This window comes from Stegostoma tigrinum, chromosome 21, assembly GCF_030684315.1.
Source record: "Stegostoma tigrinum isolate sSteTig4 chromosome 21, sSteTig4.hap1, whole genome shotgun sequence".
Taxonomy (NCBI): domain Eukaryota; kingdom Metazoa; phylum Chordata; class Chondrichthyes; order Orectolobiformes; family Stegostomatidae; genus Stegostoma; species Stegostoma tigrinum.
The window spans coordinates 34,122,089-34,144,491 of record NC_081374.1 but is presented as its reverse complement, the minus strand read 5'-3'; the positions used below and the strand labels follow the sequence as shown (position 1 = coordinate 34,144,491).

At 39.6% G+C, this 22,403-nt stretch overlaps 1 protein-coding gene across 5 annotated transcripts in view; it reads left to right on the top strand.

Annotated features, from left to right (window-relative positions):
* Positions 1 to 22,403, top strand: part of LOC125462731 (protein phosphatase 1 regulatory subunit 12B-like) — a 227,466-nt gene that overhangs the window by 53,405 nt on the left and 151,658 nt on the right. For all 5 annotated transcript variants that reach the window (XM_048553013.2, XM_048553012.2, XM_048553010.2 and 2 more), the window contains one exon: positions 1,364 to 1,494. In XM_048553013.2, coding sequence (XP_048408970.2) covers positions 1,388 to 1,494 — 107 coding nt within the window. In that variant the 5' untranslated portion in view covers positions 1,364 to 1,387. The remainder of the gene's footprint in view (positions 1 to 1,363; positions 1,495 to 22,403) is intronic.

Below are 22,403 nucleotides of genomic sequence, written 5' to 3'. Positions count from 1 at the left end.
TAGAGGAAGTAAAGCAAAGGTTCACCGGTCTTATTTCCAGGATGGTCGAGCTATGCACTAATGACTCAAGAAAGAAGTGCAGATACTGTAGCCTCGTTTTTAGATGCAACAGAGATGGTTAGAAAGGCAGGTTGTGAGAGGGACACAGACAGTTTGCAGAGAGATATTGATCCATTAGATAAGTGAACGCAAAGTTGTCAGTTGGAGTATAATGTGGGAAAATATGAAGTTGTTAATTTTAGAAGCGAGAACCAAAGAACAGATAGTTTAAATTGAGAGAAAACTGCAGAAAGCTGAAGCATGAATGGACTTTGAGCGTATTTGGGTACAAAACACAGAAGGCTAGCACACAGTGCATTCAGTAATCAGGAAGGCTAATGGAATGTTGTTCCTTATCTCAAGGGGTGTCTAAGAGAGTCAAACTGCAACTGTGGAAGGTGCTGGTGAGACCAGATTTGAACTACTGAATGTAGTTTTGGTCACCTTATTTAAGGAAAGATAGATAGCATTTCATTGAGGACAGTTCAGAGAAGGTTCAGTAGGATAATTGCTGGTATGGAGGAATTGACCAGGTTTGAACTGTACTGACTAGAATTTAGAAGAATGAGATGTGATCTAATTGAAACATGTAGGACTCTTCTGGGGCTTGATTGGGTAGATGCTGAGAGAATGTTTCACTTCATGGGAGAGTCTAGGACTAGAGGGCATAGTCTCAGAATAAGAGGGTGCCAATTTAAGATTGAAATGAGGTGAAATTTCTTGTTAGAGTTGAGGGTCTTTGGAACTCATTGCTGCAGAGAGCTTTTTGGAGCTTTGTCCTTGTGACTATTTGAGGCTGAATAGATAAATTCCTGATCAGTAGGGAAATGCAGAATTATGAGGGAAAGGCAGAAAAGTTGACATGAGGGATGTCAGATCAGCTATGAACCTATTGAATTGTGGTGCAAGCTCGATGGGCCAAACACCCAGTCATGTTCCTATTTCTTATGAACTTTATAATATATTTTTTCTATCAGTCTGTTTGGATCTGTTGTGAGGCACATCTGGAGCAGTTGAAACTTGGACCCAGGTTTTCTGGCTCAAAAATAGAGACACTATCACTGTTCCACAAGAGCTCTAATTTTGTCCTGTGTTGTCAGACCCAAACTAGTTTAACTTGTGCTGATTTTTCTTTTTGTGTAATTATTTATGTTTTGTGATTGATTTACTTCCATGCTTTGAGGTAAAACCTTGGAAAGTATTATTCTAAATATTGTTTGGATCATTCCTACCTTATCATAAGAATGGTTGCCTTTAAATTCCTTCAGTCCTCTGTGCAGTAGATTGATATTGAAGCTAACTTTAATTTTTTTTTGTCTTGCAGGCTTGTATTGATGAAAACCTTGAAATGGTGAAGTTTCTTGTGGAGCATAGTGCAGATACTAATCAGCCAGATAATGAGGGCTGGACTCCACTGCATGCTGTGGCATCCTGTGGATATATCAATATAGCTGAGTAAGTCAGAGTTTTGTATAGTGTGGGTTCATAGTCATATGATTATGCATTTGGAAGTGGGGAAAACAAATGCTACGAGTGTTTTTATGTGGTTGTGAAACACCTTAAACTGACATTCTGCTGATACGCTGTGTAAAATAATTTAGCTTTTTAATTTTGCACATTGAGTCTGATAGCATTGCATTTATTGGTTTTTATGAAATGTTACCTGGATAGAATAAACCCTTTTCTAAAATAAAACAAAATATGCTGTTATTTTGAAGATGATTTCAAACTAGTCTTTCTCTAGTTTGGAAACTTTTGAGTGCTGCTGGTGACTCAAATAAGTGTAATTGCTACAAGGTGCATGTTACTGGCTGACACTGAAATGTTCCCTGTGAGAAGCTGTTAGGACATGACTGGTTATCTGTACATCTTTGTAGTGATTGTTAAAGTGTATTAGGAGCGAGAGAAACTCTGGTTATTTTGTTTTTTTGCCCTATTGTTTGCAGTTCTGATAATTTTGGAATGGGAAAAGGCTTGTCAGTTAGATCCTGCCTATCTCTTGCTCTCAACTCCATCTATCCACCTTGGTTGCGTGAACTTTAATATTGTTATCCAGCAACAACAACTGTCTCCGTTTTGAAACTTTAATTGAGCTAGCTGTAGCATCTCTTTGAGGAGAAACTGATTCCAAAGAGCCATCAGTGAATACATACAGATTTGTGATTAGCAAAAGAAGTAGGATCAAATGAGGAAAAATCATTGACATTTTGAGTGATTAGGATTTTAAATGTACTTCCTGGTAGACTGGCAGATACAATAATAGTCTCCGGAAGGGAACACTTGAAAGAGATGAAGTTGTAAAATTGTGGGTAAAGTGCAGATTAGTGGGACAAACAAGGTTTTTATTTGAATGAGGGAGTATAGACATTTTGACTTCTGTTCTATCCTGATTGTTCATTTTTAAAGTTACTTTGCAAGATGTGAGTATTCCTAGCCATGAGAGCACTACCCATCCCTAACTTGCACTTGAGAAGGTGATAGTGTGTTGTCTTCTTGAACTGTTGCAATACATCTGTTTTAAGTACATGCTCAGGGCTGTAAAGTAGAGAATTTCAGGATTTTGATCTCATGATGGCGCAGTCAAAATGATGTGCGACTTGGAAGGAATCTTGAGTGTTGTTGATCTCCTGTATCTGCCAGAGCTGGAGAGTAAAAATGCATGGGCTTGGAAAGGGCTATTGATGGTTATAGACTGCTTCAGTATCTGAGGAGTAATGAATGATTGATAGTGCGCAATGAACATCCCTGCTTCTGATCCTTATGGGAGAAGGATATAGATGAAGCAGCTAAAGATGGTTAGGTCAAGAATAATACCCTGAGGAAAACTTGCAATAATGTCCTGGGACTAACCTTATAAAGTAACCATCTTCCTCTGTGCTAGCTATGACTCCAATCAAAGGAGATGTTTCTTCCCTCCCATAATTTTCATTGACTTTAGTTTTGCTAGGGCTTCTTAATACCACAGTTAGTCAAATGCTGCTTTGATGTTAAGGATAATCACCCCTGCATTAGAACTTGGCTCTTTGTTCTTATTTGGAATAAGGCTGTAATGCGGTAATGATCTTGGTGGAAGCCAGGTTAAGCTTTATTAAGTGTGTTATTGCAGTGTGGGTGCTGTTTGATTGCAGTGCCAGCTGCACCGCTCATTACTTTGCTGTTGTTTGAATACACTGATGGAATAATTGGCTATATTGGATTTATTCTGTTTTGGGAAAGTCACCTGTGCTATTGTTAATGGCTGTCTATTTATTATTTTCATTTATTTAGGATTGCCTGTATTTTCCCATATTTGATCTTCCAAATTCACTGCTCGCTTCTCTTTACATCGTTAGATAATGGTGACCTCTGCCGTTATCATAACCTGTCTGCTCTTTAGAAAAGTTCCAGTTAGCTAGTATCTTCCACTTTAACTTTAGTGCTTAAGTCTCCTGACCTTTCCCCATTTTCAGTGATTGAACAGTGTTTCCATGTTTTTGAGCCCTTTAGAGTATCTTGCAGTCCATAAGTGTTTATTCTTGCTGCTAATAATACTGAGCAGTTTTCACTAATCATTCTTTTAGCTGCCTCCTCCCTTTTCTCTTTTGTCTGTTAATTCCCTTGATTTTACACATCCCTAAGATCCTAACTGAAATTTTCACATCCCTCCATCATTGAAACTACCTTCAAGAAGCTGTTTATTGTTTAATTCCTGATATTTCTCCATCACTACTTAAAACTTCAGTTAATAGTGCAGTATCTGCCATTACTTGCATGATTTTGTACAGAAAGGTGAAATACAGGAATAAACCAAGTCCAATGACAGATGTTAATTCTATCTCTTTCCCTGTTTCAGCCTCTTTAACTTTAGTACTTATTTCCCTTTTCATTATGATCTGTTTTGTACCATTTATTCTCTAAGCTGAGTATCTGTCCACATTAACATACATAATAATTTGAGAACTTTATGACCATTCATAAACATCTGCTATATTGGCACAAGAGACTTGTTGGAACTTGTTTAGCTTAGAAAAACGACAGTGACTATTCATGGCCAAAATCAGTATAAAACACTTCATGGTACTGAACCGACTGTCTCTTTACATCTCACACAGCTGTGGATGGCCAACAATGATTCCCTTTTATTCATTGTTAAATATTTTGATCAGGAAAACAAATTATACAGCACAACTAATTACTTTCTTTAATTTTCTTTGTAGGAGTCTTGCTCATTTCTTGGCTGAGGGACAGATATTAGTAGTGGTGAATGATTGGAGACTTTTAAGTTCCAAGCTCTTTAAAATATGTGTTACTGAAGTGGATAATTTGAGTGTACAAGTTATTATTTTAAAACTGCAGGTGTCACAAAGCTGGGAAGAATTGAAAGGAGGATAGTGATGGACTTTGAGAACAGCCTGGCAGAATAGGACAACGTAGTAAATTAAATCTATCATGAAAGTGTGAAACGATATACCTTATATGAGGAATTAGATGAGGTGATTTAATTAAAAGCGTATGGATTGTTATTAATTCCAAAGTCAGATTGAAACCCACAAAACAAATGATGAACATCTTTTGGTAGGATTAAGTTTGTCTGCTTGTACTTTGATTTAATCAACTAAATAAATTAGCTGTGTTATGACACAAGGTTAACAAGCCAGACCAAATTAGAAACCAAAAGGACTGTGGATGCAGTAAATCAGGAACAAAAACAAGCTGCTGGAAAAGTTCAGCAGATCTGGTAGCATCTGTGAAGAAAAAAATCAGAGTTAACTTTTTAGGTTCGGTGACCCTTCCTCAGCTTTTCCAGCAAATTCTATTTTTGTTCCAGACCACATTAGACTCATTGATACTGGCTATCACGAGGGCGAAATTAAAATAGTCACTGATCCTCAAAATTACCCAGGTGTTCCTAATTAAATTTTGCGAATAAAAGATATCAGATGCCAGATTTACAGCTGAAACAAGGTGACAATTTATTATTAATTTTCAGCAAAGTTTTATTAACCAGCACCTATGGCACCAGGATTGTACCAGTTGATCAAGAGGTCTGCATAATCAATGTAAAAACACACACTAAATAATAGAAATATAATGCAGGGGATTTACACATTAAAGTTGTATTTTGCTTACAGCATATCCATCATAAAATAATAATGCCAATTTACCTTTAAACAAAACTTACTGGCAGAGAGCCTTCTAATCACACTGTCATTTGACAACTTGGACGTCATGGTAGATCACAATAATACAGTTAACTTCTAGTATTTGAGGGGAAAAAAATGCCAGTTTATTGAGAGTGCTGGTTCATAAACTACTGGTTAAAACAGAATTTGTTGTAGTAACTTCAAAGTTAAATAACAAGGTAATTTAATTTAATGTGTGATTTAAGTGCAATCTTCTCTGATTGTAACTCTGACTTATGTACACGGATGGACTTTCAGACACAGTTAAGGCATAAATTAAAAGAAAAATGAGTTGTGACTGGCCAGTTCACCTAAGTGGTTTCAAACGGGACGAACCTCGACCTTTGGGTGTGGAGGTGGGGACACTACAACTGCATCACAAGAATCTAAACAAAAGTTTTTTTTTATATTTGAAGTACTTAATAAGTGGTATACCCTTAAATTTTATAGTACAATTAACATGGAGGAACAGAGAGACCAGGTGGTCATTATTTTAATCAGCTTGTGCAGGCATGTTGCGACACATCTCCAGGGAAGGGGGAACTTGAATTTAGGCCTATGAGAACTATAGGAACACAACTGCTGCATCACAGGATCCAAATTGTTGAAGTTCACTGAGTTGCTTGTGAAGGTTACTTTTAAAGAAAGTATATTTGATTCTGGACCTTTTAACATGCATCAAATATAAAAGCAAATTTAGAATGAACCATCATAAAATACTGGCTCAGCCAAATCTGGGCATCATGTTACGAGAAGGATGTGAAGTACCTGTTGCAAAACTGCACGTTACATCCTGCATTCGCATTGTAGAGATAGTTGATGGGACCATGACCCAGTTTCATCTAGGCGGTGTCCAGTCCTTGCCTTGCTCTGCTTGTTTTTTGTTTCTTTGCAACATAGTAGGTAGAGAGTGATGAACTTAGCAGGTGAGCAGAATGATGTCTGAATGAAAGAACTGCGGATGCTGTAAATCAGGAACAAAAACAGAAGTTGCTTTAAAAGCTCAGCAGGCCCGGCGGCATCTGTGAAGCAAATATTGGAGTTAACGTTTCAGGACCCTGAGGAAGGGTCACTGGACCCGAAATGTTAACTGCGATTTCTTTTTTTTCTCCCCAGGTGCTGCCAGACCTGCTGAGCTTTTCCAGCAATTTCTGTTTTTGTTGTTGAGGAAGATTTCTCAACCGTATTGTGTAGACTGCGAGCAGGAATGAGTTGTTGCTAACCCTGTGTTTGCATTAAATAGCAGATCAGCTCTTGGCATCCTCAAGGGATAGGCCTGCTGTCTTCAGGGGCAATGTATAATACAGTCCATACATTGCCAAATTTGGACAGGATGCCGAATAAGAGGGGATTCACCAAGGTTCTGTCATTGGGGCATATGGAAGGCTTGACTGAAAGTCCCCTGTTCAGAATTTGAGCAGTACTTCTTTTAAAATGGGTTTTAAAAGAAACGGAAACCCATCCTAAAGCTGCTACCCAATATGCCAACAAGTATTAACTGAAGCAGTTTGAGGTGAACGTTTGACCTGCGCTTTGGAGACTGGCTCGAATTTAAATAATTTAATAAAGCTGCATGAGTCATATTTTTGATCAGTTTTAATTTTAGATGCTGTCCATCTGGAGAACCTGCTAATTAAAGGAAGGAGAGAACAGCTGGGAGGAACAGGTTACTGTTTTTTTTCGGCACTGTGATGAGCAGGAGTGCCGTTCTCTTTTTTTTCTTTTTCTCTCCTTCCTCGTCTTCTCTGCCCCCCCCCCCCGCTCCCTTTTTCATCTCATCTCCATCCCCTCTGCCTGTGACCCTCTCTCCTCGCAGCCCCTTTTGACCCAAAACTAGGAAAACTGTTGCAAAACTACAGGAAAAGGAGTGCAGCTGTAAACAATCTTTGATTCTCTTGTTTTCTTCTGTGCTATGATTTTCTGTAAAAAGATTTTTGGAATTGTCGATACAGTTCTTTTCATTGGTATAATTTCCATAATAAAGATTGCATTAAGTATTGGACTTCATATTTATCATAACAATCTACAATTAGGAGAATGCAGTTCATGTAGTAAGTTTTTTTTATAACAATTTGCTGAAACCTTTTTTATGAACACAAGCTGTTAACTCCATTATCTATGGAAAAGTCTCTGGAAAAACAAGGACCTTGACATTTTGTCCATGTGTACAACAACACATAATTTATGGTGCAAATCAGTCAGAAGGCTTTGTGCTCTCTTGACTCATTTCTCGATCCCTTATCTGACCCTTTTTAAATTTATGCTGTATCACATGTATCCCATTTCTCCACAATCTTCAGCATTATGTTCCAGAGTTGGAGAAACTTGTTTTCCATGTGCTTGAAGTTTAAATGTTAATCTAATTTTTGTGTTTAAAATAGTTTTCTGATTGATTTTTTTAAAAACTTTCCAGTTCAGGTTGTGATTTCCAGCAGTGTTATTAAAACTGTAACCAGTGGATAGTCGTTTTGTGCTATGTTAGGTTACTCGCGTACTTTGGGGAAATATTTCTCACTGTTTATGAAAATACCAACTTTTGTAGTCAGTTGTATTCTCTGAGTGTTTGCTTTCGTAAAGTGATTTGTTTTTGTTGTGATGTATGCTATATGACAATATACTTTTCTATCACGTTAACTATGACATTCTTTTCCATACTTTGGAAAAGCTGCTTTTGTCCATGTAAGAGTTGAATTATAAGGAGGAATCATTGCCATTTTGCAGATTTTGGTGGCAATAACTGTGTAATTGCTTGCTGCCGACCTTAACTTTGTTAGCACTCAATAATTTCTTCAAGTCAATACCATTCCATGTTTGCAGAAAATTTCAGTTTTTGCTTCCAGCATGAAATTGATTTAATCCCTCGTTTTTAATTATTTTAAAATCTGAATAGATGTAATTACTTTCATATCATGAGTCAAAGTAAATTGTATCTAGCTTCTATGAATTTTCCTACAAAGTATATTTTGTGACAAACAAACACATAATCCTTAGAATCCCAGAAAAATCATTGCATTTCTCAGTTCAAGTCCTTGAACGTAATGTTCCCTCTGATATGTATGTACATATTTCCTGTAACTTCATGTTTGAATCCATCTAATCAGGCCATCTGTTGTGGCAATTATCGAAATCCTGTATAACCTGCAAACAATAGAAAAATGTTGCAGATGCTGAACAAAGCTGTAAAAATCTCAGCAGGCCAGATAGTATCTGAGCAGTAAAACAGTTAATGTTTCAGCGCAATGATGTTTCATCAGAACTGCCTGGTGAGAGTCACAAACAACCTGTTACGACCCGAATCGTTATGCATTATATCCCTTCTTGACTTCTGTGTAACCTGTGAAATTATCAGACACCCTTTCTTTCCCCAGTAGTGCTCTCATCTTCTCTGTATCTTGGTGAGATTTCCCTCACTTTATTGTATTCGACCTTGTAACCAAAGCATTTCCAGCAGTGACTTCACATCCCCTTTGCCTTGCCTGTCATGTCCCACAAGAACCTATTTTTGCCTTGCACCTAACGATGAACCTATTCCTGAAATTCTCAAGATCCTGGAACTGTCCCAGCATTGGTTAAGAACAGAAGGAGGTAGAAACCAGAATTACGGACAGTTAACCGACATAACTGTGAGGAAAATATTATTTTCTGCTATAAAGATATGATAACAGGACATTTAAAAGATACCAGTGTTATTATAGAAAGTCAATATGGAGTTAGCAAAGGGAAATAATTTTTGACATAAATAGAGTGTTTTGAGAATGGTACTAATAGATGGGGGAAAGCCAATGTATGTGAATGTCTGGAAAGCTTTTGATAAACTCCCACCTAAGAAGAGGCTATTGTGGAAAATAAAAGTACATGGAATTGGTGGTAATATACTGTGATGAATTGAAAATTGGTTGGCAAATGGGAAATAGATAGGACTAAGTGGACCATTTTTGGATCGGAAAGCAGTAACAAATGGGGTATTGTAGCAGTCAGTATTTGGCCCTAGCTACTACTCAATTTTTGTCAGCAATTTTGTTGAGGGAATTGAATAGTTCACTAGGTGTGTGAGTGTGGTGATGAAGACATGGAGGCTGCAGGATGATTCAGGCAAGTTGAGTGAATGGGCAAATACACAGATGCAATATAATATGGATGCATATAAAGTTGTCCATTGTGGTCAGAAAAACAGTAGCAGAGTATTACTTAAATGGTGATAAATTGGGTAAGTTTGATGTACAAAGGTGCGCCGGTCATTAAAACCAAGCATAAAGATGCAGCTGGCAGTTAGGAAGGCAAATGGTATGTTGGCCTTTATTGCAAGTGGGGTTTGCTGAAGGAGCAAGGAAGTCTTACTTCAGTCGTACAGTGCCTGTGAGATCATGTTTGAAGTATGGCGTATAGTTTTGGCCACCTTACCTAAGAAAGGATATACTTGCCACAAAGGGAGTGCGATAAAGGTTTACCAGAATGATTTCTGTGGTAAGTTTATCATATTAGGAGCGATTGGGTCGACTAAGCTGGTATTCATTGGAGTTTAGAATAATAAATGTGATTCTCATTGAAATGTATAAAATTCTAACAGGGCTAGACAGGCTAGATGCTGGGAGGGTGTTTCTCCTGGTCAGGGTGTGCAGAACAAAGTTAAGGTAGTCTGTTTTGGACTGAGATGACATCATTCAAGGTGGTGAGCGTGTGGAATTCCCAAACTCAGAAGACTCTTGAGGTAAAGTTACTGAATATATTTAAGACTGAAAAAGTTGAAGCTGTCAAAAGTTATGGTGTGAGTGTGGGAATATGACATTGAGGTAGACGGTCAGCCATGATCATATTAAATGGAAATAAGGTGTGACAGGAAAATTGCCTACTTCTCCTATTTTCCTTTCTACATAAAACTGTACTGTAAAATTGTGAAACTGCCTGTGGATATGGAATAAACTGCTACTAAGTGTGCTGGTGCCATTGAGATCGACTTTTCCTCCACCACTTTGTCTGAAAAACAGCCACTGTTCAGATAAGTGTTGTTGCGCAGGCAGGATGGGTTGAATGGCCTACTTCTCATAGAATCAAAGAACTGTTGTAAAGATTTTCCGCATCCGCTCGAAAGCAGTCCCGTTGTTCCTGAAGTACAATGCTTTGAATTAGCCACAATGCTCCAGTTGAGGCCAAACCAAAGAACAAACAAACAAAGAAAATTATAGCACAGGAACGGACCCTTCGGCCTTCAAGCCTGTGTCGATCCAGACCCTCTATCTAAACCTGTTGCCTATTTTCCAAGGATCTGTATCCCTCTGCTCCCTGCCCATTCATGTATCTATCTAGATAGATCTTAAATGATGCTATCGTGCCCGCCTCTACCACCTCCACTGGCAACATGTTCCTGGCATTCACCACCTTCTGTGTAAAGAACTTTCCATGCATAACTCCCTTAAACTTTTTCCCCCTCTCACCTTGAAATCATGATCCTTAGTAATTGAGTCCCCCACTCTTGGGAAGCAGGGGAAACGTCTTGCTATCCACCCTATCTATACCTCCAATCAGTTTGTAGACCTCAATCAGGTCTCCCCTCAACCGCCGTCTTTCTAATGTAAACAATCCAAATTTACTCAACCTCTCTTCGTAGCTAGCACCCTCCATACCAGGCAACATCGTGGTGAACCTCCTCCGCACCCTGTCCAAAGCATCCACATCTTTTTGGTAATGTGGCGACCAGAACTGTTAGCATTCCAAATGTGGTCGAACCAAAGTCCTAAACAACTGCAACATGGCCTGCCAACTCTTGTACTCAATACCCTGTCTGATGAATGAAAGCATGCCTTATGCTGCCTTGACAACTCTATCAAACCTGTGTTGCCACCTTCAGGGTACAGTGGACCTGAACACCCAGATCTGTCTGTGCTTCAATTTTCCCCAGCGAGTTTTTATTTACTGTATATTTTGCACTGGAATCGGATTCCAAAATGCATCCCCTCGCATTTGCCTGGATTGAACTCTATTTGCCATTTCTCTGCCCAATTCTCCAATCTATTTGTGTTCTGTTGCATTCTCCGACAGTCCCCTTCACTGTTTGCTACTCCACCAATCTTAGTATGATCTGAAAACTTGCTACTCAGACCATCTATACCTTCCCCCAGATCATTTGTGTATATCACAAACAACAGTGGCCCCAGCACAGATCCCTGTAGAACACCACTGGTGACAGCTTTCCATTTTGAGAAACTCACTTCCACTATAACTCTGTCTCCTGTTGCCCAGCCAGTTCTCTGTCCATCTAGCTAGTACATCCTGAACCCCATGTGACTTTACTTTCTCCATCAGCCTACCATTGGGAAGCTTATCAAACACCTTACTGAGGTCCATGTAGATGACATCCACAGCCCTTCCCTCATCTTTCAATTTTGTCACTTCCTCAAAGAATTCTATCAAGTTGGTAAGACATGACCTTCCCTGCATAAAACCATGCTGCCTGTCACTAATAAGCCCATTTTCTTCCAATAGATAAATAGATCCTATCCCTCTGAATCTCCTCCAGCAGCTTCCCCACCAATGACATCAGGCTCACTGGTCAATAATTACCTGGATTATCCTTGCTACCCTTCTTAAACAAGGGGACAACATTAGCAATTCTTCAGTCCTCCGGGACCTCACCCGTGCTCAAGGATGCTGCAAAGATATCTGTTAAGGCCCCAACTACCTCCTGTCTCGCTTCCCTCAAAACCTGGGATTGATCCCATCTGGACCTGGGAATTTGTCCGTCCTAATGCCTTTTAGAATACCCAACTCTTTCACCCCCCCCCCCGCCATGCTGACTTGACCTAGAGTGATCAAACATCTATCCCTAACCCCAACATCCATCATGTCATCATGTCTCTCTCCTTGGTGAATACTAACACAAATTACTCATTAAGAATCTCACGCATTTTCTCTGACTCCTCATATAACTTCCCTGTTTTCTTCTTGCATGGGCCACCCCTTTCTCTAGTTACCCTCTTGCTCCTTATGTATGAATGAAAGGCTTTGGGATTTTCCTTAACCCTGTTTGCTAAAGATATTTCATGACCCCTTTTAGCCCTCTTAATTCCTCGTTTCAGGTTGGTCCTGCTTTTCCGATATTCTTCCAAAGCTTCGTCTGTTTTCAGTCACCTAGAACTTTGTGTATGCTTCCTTTATCCTCTTTGCTCGACTCACAATTTCACCTGTCAACCATGGTTCCCTAATCTTACCCTTTCTATCCCTCATTTTCACAGGGACATGCCTGTCCTGCACTCGAATCAACCTCTCTTTAAAAGCCTTCCAAATATCAAATGTGGATTTATCCTCAAACAGCTGTTCCCAATTCATCTTCTCCAGCTCCTGCTAAATTTTGCTACAGTTGGCCTTCCCTCAATTCAGCACGCTTCCTTCAGGACCACTCTCATCTTTGTACATGAGTATTCAAAACCTTATGGAATTGTGATCACTATTCCCAAAGTAATCCCCTGCTGAAACTTCAGCCACCTGGCCAGGCTCATTCCCCAACACCAGGTCCAGTATGGCCCTTTCCTGAGTTGGACTATTTACATACTGCTCTAGAAAACCCTCCTGGATGCTTCTTACAAATTCTGCTCCATCTAAACCTCTAACACAAAGTGAATCCCAGTCATTGTTGGGAAAATTGAAATCTTCCATCACCACCACCCTGTTGCTGCTACATCTTTCCATAATCTGTCTACATATTTGTGCCTGTATCTCTCACTCACTGTTGGGAGGCCTGTAGTACAGCCCCAACGTTGTTACCACACCTTTCCTATTTCTGAGCTCTGCCCATATGGCCTCACTGCTCGAGGCCTCCATAGTGTCCTCCTTCAGCACAGCTGTGATATCCTCTTTGACCAGTAATGCGACTCCTCCACCCCATTTACCTCCATCCTATCCCACCTGAAGCATCTGTAACTTGGAATATTTAGTTGCCAATCTTGCCCTTCCCTCAACCGACTCTCAGTAATAGCAATAGCATCATACTCCCAGGTACTAACCCAAGCCCTCAGTTCATCTGCCTTGCCTACTACACTTCTCGCATCAAAACAAATGCACTTCAGACCACCTGTCCCATTGCATTCATCATCTGCTCTTTGCCTACTCTTCCCCTTCCTCACACTGACTTCATTCTCTCATTCCTTATAGGCTTTAGTTACTACCTCCTTCCAGTCCACTAACCTCCTCATTTGGTTCCCACGCCCCTAACACATTAGTTTAAACCCTCCCCAATAGTGTTAGCAAAAGCAGCTGCTAGGACATTGGTTCCAGTCCTGCCCAGGTGTAGCCAGTCCAATTTATAATCGTGCCACATCCCCCAGAACTGGTCCCAGTACCCCAAAAATCTGAACCCTCCCTCCTGCACCACCTCTCAAGCCATTCATTTATCCTGCCTATTCTTTCATTTCTACTCCGACTAGCATGTGGCATTGGTGGCAATCCTGAGATTATTACCTCCTGAGGTCCTGCTTTTTAACTTGGCTCCTAACTCCCTAAATTCTGCTTGTAGGACCTCATCCCATTTTTTAAGCTGTAAAATTGTTGCCTATATGTGCCGCAACAGCTGGCTGTTCACCCTCCCCCTTCAGAATGTCCTGCATTCGATCTGAGACATCCCTGACTCATGCACCTTTGAGGCAACATACGATTCGAGAGTCTCGTTTTCGCTCACAGAACCACCCATATACTCCCCTTACAATCAAATCCCCTATGACTATAGCCCTTCCACTGTTTTTCCTGCCCTTCTGTACAACAGAGCCAGCCATGGTGCCATGAACCTGACTACTGCTACATTCCCCCGGTGAGCCATATCCCCCAACAGTATCCAAAACAGTATACCTGTTTTGGAGGGAGATGACTGCAGGGAACACCTGCATTGCCTTCCTACTCTTTTTTTTCCTGCCTTTTGGTCACCCTTTCCCTTTCTCCCTCAGCAATCCTAATCTGCGGTGTGACCAATTTTCTGAACGTGCTATCCACAACTTCCTCAGCATCACGGATGCTCCAGAGTGAGTCCATCTGTAGGTCCAGAGCTGTCATGCGGTCTTACAAGAGCTGCAACTGGATACACTTATTGCACGTGTAGGAGTCAGGGACATCAGCAGCGTCCCTGAGCTCCCACATTGAGCAAGAGGAGCATAACACGGGTCTGGGATCTCTGGCCTTTTTCCTCAAGCTTAACTTAGTCCTACTATAATATCAAATACTAGATAAATGAAATGAATAAAAGTTGTACCAAATCACTCTACTTACCAGCACATGATTTAAAATAAGAAGGAAATACACTTGCATTATCAACACGCGAGAGTTTTTTTTTCGTCAGAGGAGGAAGGTAGCTGGGAGACACTGCACGTGTAGTGTCTCTGGTTTAGCCACTGTCCAAATATCAGTTCACTCACGTTCCAAGGCTATGATATGTCTCCTTGCTTTTGAACTTTGTGCCACTAATAATGAAAGTCAGGATGCTATATGTCTTTTTAACTTTTTTTCTTAAATACGTCCTGCAACCTTTATCTCATTTTTCCTGCATTCCATTTGAACTGAATCAGTATGACGCAGAAGATATAATTTAATCTCCTGATCAAAATTTATAATTTGGTAATTTTATGTTTTAAATTTCATTTGCCATGTAGGTTCTCTTCTCACAGCCTGTGTATCCTCATTGCTCATTTATTGAATTTTCTATCCACTGCAAATTTAAAATAGTGACATGTGTACTTGAGGCTGAATCACTAATATAGATCAAGGAAAGCAGTGATCCTACTTTTAATCTTAGTGAACTTTACATATGCCTCTTCAGTCTGAAAAACAAATGTTCATCATCACTATTTCCTGTTACTTATCCAAATTAATATGCATGCTGCCACGGTTTTTTTTACTCCGTGGGTTTCAACCTGCTGACAAGACTGTTACGTGACACCTTCTTAGATTTGCACAAGATAGCTGTTGTACACCACATCAACTGCATTACCTTATCTGTCTATGCTTCTTGGAAAAATACTCAAATCAGGTTGATTGAATATAATTTATCTTCAACATATCCATGCTGACTTACAATAATTGATTCATGCTGATCCAAGTGACTGGTTCTTTAATTTTGTCTGCTATTAGCATTTCTAAATGCGTTCTGATCACTTAGATTAACTTAACCGTATCTGCTCTTGCTGGATTGATTCTTATGCCATTTTCTAACAAGCTTGTAGCAATTGTAGTTCTTTGGAACCACTCCTCAAGCCAAGGAAGAAGTAATCAGTGTCACCATAGTTTATGCCTTTACTTTTTTCAGTATCCTCAGATACATCCTATCTGTTACGAGTGACTTATCAACATTAAAGTTTGCCAGCCTTCCTCAGACTTAGTTCATTAATTTTTAGTCCATCTAGTGTCTTATCTGCTTCTTGTTTAACTGTCACTTTGATAGTATCCTCTTTTGGTATGACAGATTGCAAGTGCTTATTTAGTACCCTACACGTGCCACTTTCTTTCCTGCGTAGGTCTTCTTTTAGTCCCTAACGTTCCCACCTTTACTGTTCTTTCATTATCTATGAGTCTAGAAACGTCTTCACTCATTTCTATGTTCGTTGCAAAGAATATTCATTAACCGGTATTTCTTTGCTGGAATGTAACACTTCCAGTGGTTTTCAAACTGAATTCACATCATCAAGCTGCTCTGAAATTTAACTTCTTTGGAAAATTATTCAAATCTCTGAAGTGCTAGTCCAGTGACAAAGCCACCGCAGTATTATGCTGTATTGTTCGATGAATTTGCCTTCTAAATGAACACACACTCATTTCATCTTTTACATTCCTTCTCAACCACTTGGGTTGATTGTTCACAACTTTGACATTATGTTCAACAGTGAGATGAGGTACTGTCCACAATCACCCACATATAAAGATGGCACATTTCCATTAATAGGATTGCATGTTTCACCTTGCCTTCACCGGTCGGCTAGTGAAGATTTCACCTCTGTGTGTAATCTTCAGACTCCACTGTGGTAGGTGTCTAGCTGTTTCTGTCTAGACACTTTAGGTACGTAATTTCACTGCCCATATTGCAGTCTGCACACTTACTTATTACTTCTTTCTTTGCTGATCTGTATTAGTTCACAGTCCGCTGAGGTCTGCAGTCTAAAATTCTCAACACTTTGTTTTAATTTATTTTGAAGCCTCACTACTCTAGGATTGGTGGAGTAGCAGATAGTGAAGGATACTGTCTGAGAATACAGCAGAATATAGATAGACTGGAGAGGTGGACAAAGAAATTGCAGATGGAGTTCAATCCAGGCAAATGTGAGGTGATGCATTTTGGAAGGTCCAATTAAAGAACGAACTATACAGTAAATGGAAAAGCCCTGGAGAAAATTGATGCACAGACAGATCTGGGTGTTCAGGTCCATTGTACCCTGAAGGTTGCAACGCTGGTCGATAGTGGTCATAAAGGCTTACAGCATGCATTAGACCGGGTATTGCGTGCAAGAATTGGAAGGTCATGTACAGTTGTATAGGACTTTGGTTCGACCACATCTGGAATACTGCTAACAGTTCTGGTTGCCACATTACCAGAAGGATACGGATGCTTTGGAGAGGGTGCGGAGGAGGTTCACCGGGATGTTGCCGGGAATGGAGGGTGCTAGCTATGAAGAGAGGTTGAGTAGGTTAGGATTATTTACATTAGAAATATGGCGGTTGATGGGGGGACCTGATTGATGTCCACAAAATCGTTAGAGATATAGACAGGGTGGTTAGCAGGAAGTTTTTTTTCCCCCTCAGAGTGGGGGACTCAATTACTAAGGGTCACGATTTCAAGGTGAGAGGGGAAATGTTTAAGGGAGTTATGCGTGGAAAGTTCTTTACGCAGAGGGTGGTGGGTGCCTGGAGCGCGTTGCCAACGGAGGTGGTAGAGGCAGATACGATAGGTCATTTTAAGATGTGTCTAGACAGATACATGAATGGACAGGGAGCAGAGGGATACAGATGCTTGGGAAATAGGCGACGGGTTTAGATTGAGGATCTGGATCGGCGCAGGCTTGGAAGGCCGAAGAGCTTGTTCCTGTGCTATAATTTTCTTTGTTCTTTATTTGTACTCCCTCACTTTTTAGAACTTTGACCTCTCTTTCTAAATTGTTTCTCTGTTTCGTCTATTGTTTCAGTGGTACTCCAGAGCAATTTTAAAAATATCAGTTGACCTAATTACAAAATATTCAGAACTCTGGAATGTAGCACTCCTCTTTACAAAGGTGAAAATCATTTTCTTTATGCCCTTAACGATCAGCAGCAGATGCCAGGCTGTCAGATTTGCTCCAAAATCTTTTCTGCTTTCCCACTTTCCTTTTCTGCTTTAAGATTCTCCTTAAAATTCACTTTCTTGGGCCTCATTGATGGCCATGTCTCATAATATCATGCCTTTTATCTGTAAGTTTTGTATTATTCATTTCTTTCTATTAAACAGTATATAAAATTTTCAACTGCATTCATTGTCTGTAACCTGTTTACCTTTAATTGATGGGGCTTTTTTAAAAGAAGTGATTTTTATCTCTTGCTAAGGGCTAGATCTGTAGGCAAAGTTTTGTGGATAGGTGTGGACCAATTAGAAAGTGAGCAGACAACTTGAATGCTTGCAGAGTAAGGAAAAAAAAGAGAGACAATTACTGTACTCACCCTCTCAATTTCCTTTGCTGTGCTGTCCAGGCAAGTGCAAACATGGCTAGTGCCATAATTTAGAAATGTTTACTTAGAAACTTGATCTTGAATGAAGGACACCCTAGCCTTTTAGCCAAAGAAACCTACAGCACAGGACAGGCCTTTCGGCCCTCCAAGCCTGCGCAGATCAAGATCCTCTGTCTAACCTGTCATCTATTTTCTAACGGTCTGTGTCCATTTGCTCCCTGCCCATCCATGTACCTGTCCAAATATATCTTAAAAGACGCTAACGTGTCTGCGTCTACTCCCTCTGCTGGCAACGCGTTCCAGGCGCCCACCACCCTCTGCGTAAAGAACTTTCCATGCATATCTCCCTTAAACTTTCCTCCTCTCACTTTGAACTCATGACTCCTAATAATTGAGTCCCCCACTCTGGGGGAGAAAGCTTTTTGCTATCCACCCTGTCTATACCCCTCATGATTTTGTAGAAATCAAATTTGTAAAATTTTGGAGGATTTTCTTTTCGCCCCCAGTTGAAGTCATATCCATAGCTAATCACCTGACGATGTTTAATATTTAGTTGGTAGTTTCAAACATAAATGAAAAATGCAGACTGCCATCTCTGGTTGGTCAGTAACAAACTAAATTAGATTATAAAGCCAGGCATGGTGCCATAGTCCACACACTCAGGTTGATTATCACTCAGCAATGCACCCAACACAGAGGGAAATCATTTATTCCTCATAAGTTCTTGCTTTCCTTTCTGAAAAACATTGAGTTGTATTCATTGAACACACTCCCCACGCCCCCTCCCCCAAACAAATTTTATGATCTGCTAACTTAATGCACATGGTAGCAAATGTCAGTTTTGCTTAGATTTCTGTCTCTCAGAACTTCCCTGCTGTTGAGGTAGAATGATGTGGCCTGTAAATACTGGGGCTTATCCTTCCAACCTCAATGACTGAAAGTGTGGGATTTTGCATTTCACCTAACCTCTAGCATTACCCACCTATATGCAAGCAGGCAAAAAAGATTATGGTTGGCATTTTCCATAGTTTTGATTCTTGTTTGCCTCAGCAAGTTAGGATGCATCCTATCATGTGCCAGAGACTTGTATTGCAAGCAGGATGAATAAAGTTTGCATTGTACAAAACTGTAAAGTACTGAGATTGTAGCTATTTTGATTACTCCTGAACTAGGTATAATCCATGAAGAATAAAATTGCATAGTTTTTGCAAACATTTGCCCTATATGTCACTAAAGTGCTTTGGGCAAGCTATTACTCTTATAAGTGACTGATCAAAAGCTGCTAGCTTAGGTCATAGGGAAGTGGGTTGTTTCAGTGGTACTGCAGTGCGATCTTTAAAATATCTGTTGACCTAATTATAAAATGTTTAGAACTCTGGAATGTAGCACTCCTCTTTGCAAAGGTGAAAATAATTTGTTACAAGGTAATAAGTACTAGATCCAGTATGACACTTTGCAGTTTTACTGAATATGCCTGAGTTTTTTTGGCATGAAATTTATTCAAAGTAGAAAATACAAAAATTGAAGGGCTGATTCACTGATGAATGATGAGAAGCAAAGCACCATTGTGCACTCTTGCACATTAAAACATGTTTTAGTCTTAATTGTCATTACTCAAATTTCAATTTTTAGTGTAATTACCAACCTGAGTGTGTCAACTCTGGCTCCATGCTTGTCTTTATAATAATTTTTCATTTAGGTTTGAAACTACCATCATCTAACTGTTAAAATTGTCAAGTGGTTAGCTGTGGATATGACTTCAACTGCGGGTGAAAAGAAAGTCCTCCAAAATTTTAGTTGAAAAATTAAGTGTCCTTCATTCAAGGTCAGCTGCCAGTACATTTGCAAAGATGGTGTTCTTAACTGGCACACAGTGAGATATCACTGTTTCTTAACATACTGCAATTTTCCATGTTTGTATTTTAAATAATATTAAAACATGCTTTCTCATACTATTTTGAAGCATTTTTCTGAACAGTAAGATAATCTTACCTTTGAAACTTGTCTTTAAAAAAATAATTTTTTGTTCAAAAGTTGAACAGAGCTAGACCAGTTTGTACCTTAGTAATACTATATATACAACCAAGCAAAATAGTCAACATGTGCAGTGCTTTAATATCTAAGTAGATATTTTAAGTAAAATTGCTGAATTAATACCTTTTAACTGTTGATTCTGCAGGCCTACAAAGCTGCATACATTTTGTCACAAATAGCAATGTATATCAATTTGGTCCATTAGTTTTGTAAACTTATTTTATTTGACCTTTAATTGTCAGGCACATGTTCCTTTATCATAGGCCTAATGCTACTGCTTACATTCAAAGCAATGTTCGAGAACCCAAACAGTTTAAGGAATTATAAGCCAACAAAACAGTCCTGGCTAAGACCAGGATTCTCAATAATAATGAAGTATTGAAATGTACCTAAACAATGCATCCAGCTAGTATCTACAGGCTAAGTGTGGCTTCCTTCTAACTTTAGTTAGAATCACTTTTCTTTCACTGCTTGAAAAAAAACTTTACCAGATGCTAGCGAGCACAATTGCTAATGTGAAACCAGCTTTCAACAGCAGTACTAGAATTGCAATATTTTGTTTGTAATTCATTTTACTTTCAGTTTGTAACTGTGATGGGCTTATTTTATTGTAATTGGAATAGAATAGCCTTTATTGTCATGTGCACTCAAATGAGAGCAGTGAAAAGTTTGCAATGTCACATCTTGTGCCAGTTCAGGTACAGGGTACCTGTCTACAGATACTATTTCAATTCTGTAACAACACTTAAAGTTAAAAAACAACTAATTTGGGAATAAAGAAGTTAAAAAGTCCAGAATGACGATAAAAGTATCTTTCAAGTGTTGAAGTTCTAGTCCTTTTCCACTGAATCTGTACCCCCTGGGCTTCAGAACATGAGGCCTTGATGCCTCGGTGGGATCTAAATCCATGTCCTCAAAATATCAGTCTCCAGGTCCTGATGGATTTCATCCTGGGGTCACCATTAGACCTGTTTTATTTAAATTTTAGACACTGGAGCAAGTAGCCTCTGATGTTGGCTGCTAATGTAATTTTTCTGCAGAGGAGTTGATGAAGGAGAAAATATTAATTCAATGTATTCAAAATAATCATTCTTGTTATATGGAGTTGAATGAAAGATTAACTTGGTAAAAGTGATAGTTCATTTGTAACAGAACAAGTTTCAATGGAGGGAATTGGTTTTATTTTGGGGAAATGTCCTGGCAGCTTCACCAAAGGTGGTTGAGGTAAACAAGGCTGAAATCTTAGCTTCCCAGATTTCTTCCTGACTTTGTAGTGCCTAGATCACAGGTCCATTATTTAAAAAAGGAGGAAAGGTGTTGATGAGACAGGGCAATAATATGGAAATTCAGTTATCGGATTCAGTTTTGAAAAATTTAATACTACAAAAGATGAAGGCTGAAAAGAGAATGAGACTGATATGTTTAGTTCATCTTCAATAGAAATTGCAACAAACTGATTTAGGATTGAAAGAGTCAGATGAAGCAGCCTGCTCAAACTGAATCAGAATTGATACCTCAATGTTGTCACTTTCAGTGCAAAATCTTAATTTAAAAAGTTTGACTACCTCAAATACCAACCAGTGAAGAATGGGCAATGGTCCATCAGGTGACAGTTCCTTCTGAGTATCATAATGAAATTTTACAGGTGGTTCTCAAAAATTCCACTTGTGGCTGACGTAGGTATCGGCAAAGCACAGACTTAATCATTACATCATTTTTATTGGGCAGAATTATATAAAGGTATAGTCAAATTTTGCCAGCTGTGTTGTTCTATTGCAAGATGATGAGATGGAGAACTTGGATAAACTGCAGAATTGGGCCAAAAGGTGGCAAATGGAGTTTAATACGGATAAATGTGAGGTGATTCACTTTGGGAGGAATAATAGGAAGGCAGAATACCGGGTCAATGGAAAGATTCTTGGTAGTGTGGATGTGCAGAGGGATCTTGGTGTCCATGTACATAGATCCCTGAAAGTTGCCACCCAGGTTGATAGTGCTGTCAAGAAGGCTTACGGTGTGTTAGGTTTTATTGGTAGAGGGATTGAGTTCCGGAGCCGTGATGTCATGCTGCAACTGTACAAAACGCTAGTGTGGCCTCATTTGGAATATTGCGTGCAGCTCTGGTCGCCCCATTACAGGAAGGATGTGGAAGCATTGGAAAAGGTGCAGAGGAGATTTACCAGGATGTTTCCTGGCCTGGAGCACAGGCCCTATGAAGAAAGGCTGAGGGGGTTGGGTCTGTTCTCATTGGAGAGAAGGAGGCTAAGAGGGGATTTAATAGAGACATACAAGATGATTAGAGGATTACATAGGGTGGACAGTGAGAGTCTTTTTCCGAGGATAATGACTTCAGCTTGTACAAGGGGGCATAGCTACAAATTGAGGGGTGATAGATTTAAGACAGATGTCAGAGGCAGGTTCATTACTCAGAGTGGTAAGGGCGTGGAACACCCTGCCTGCCAATGTAGTTAACTCAGCCACATTAGGGGCATTTAAACAGTC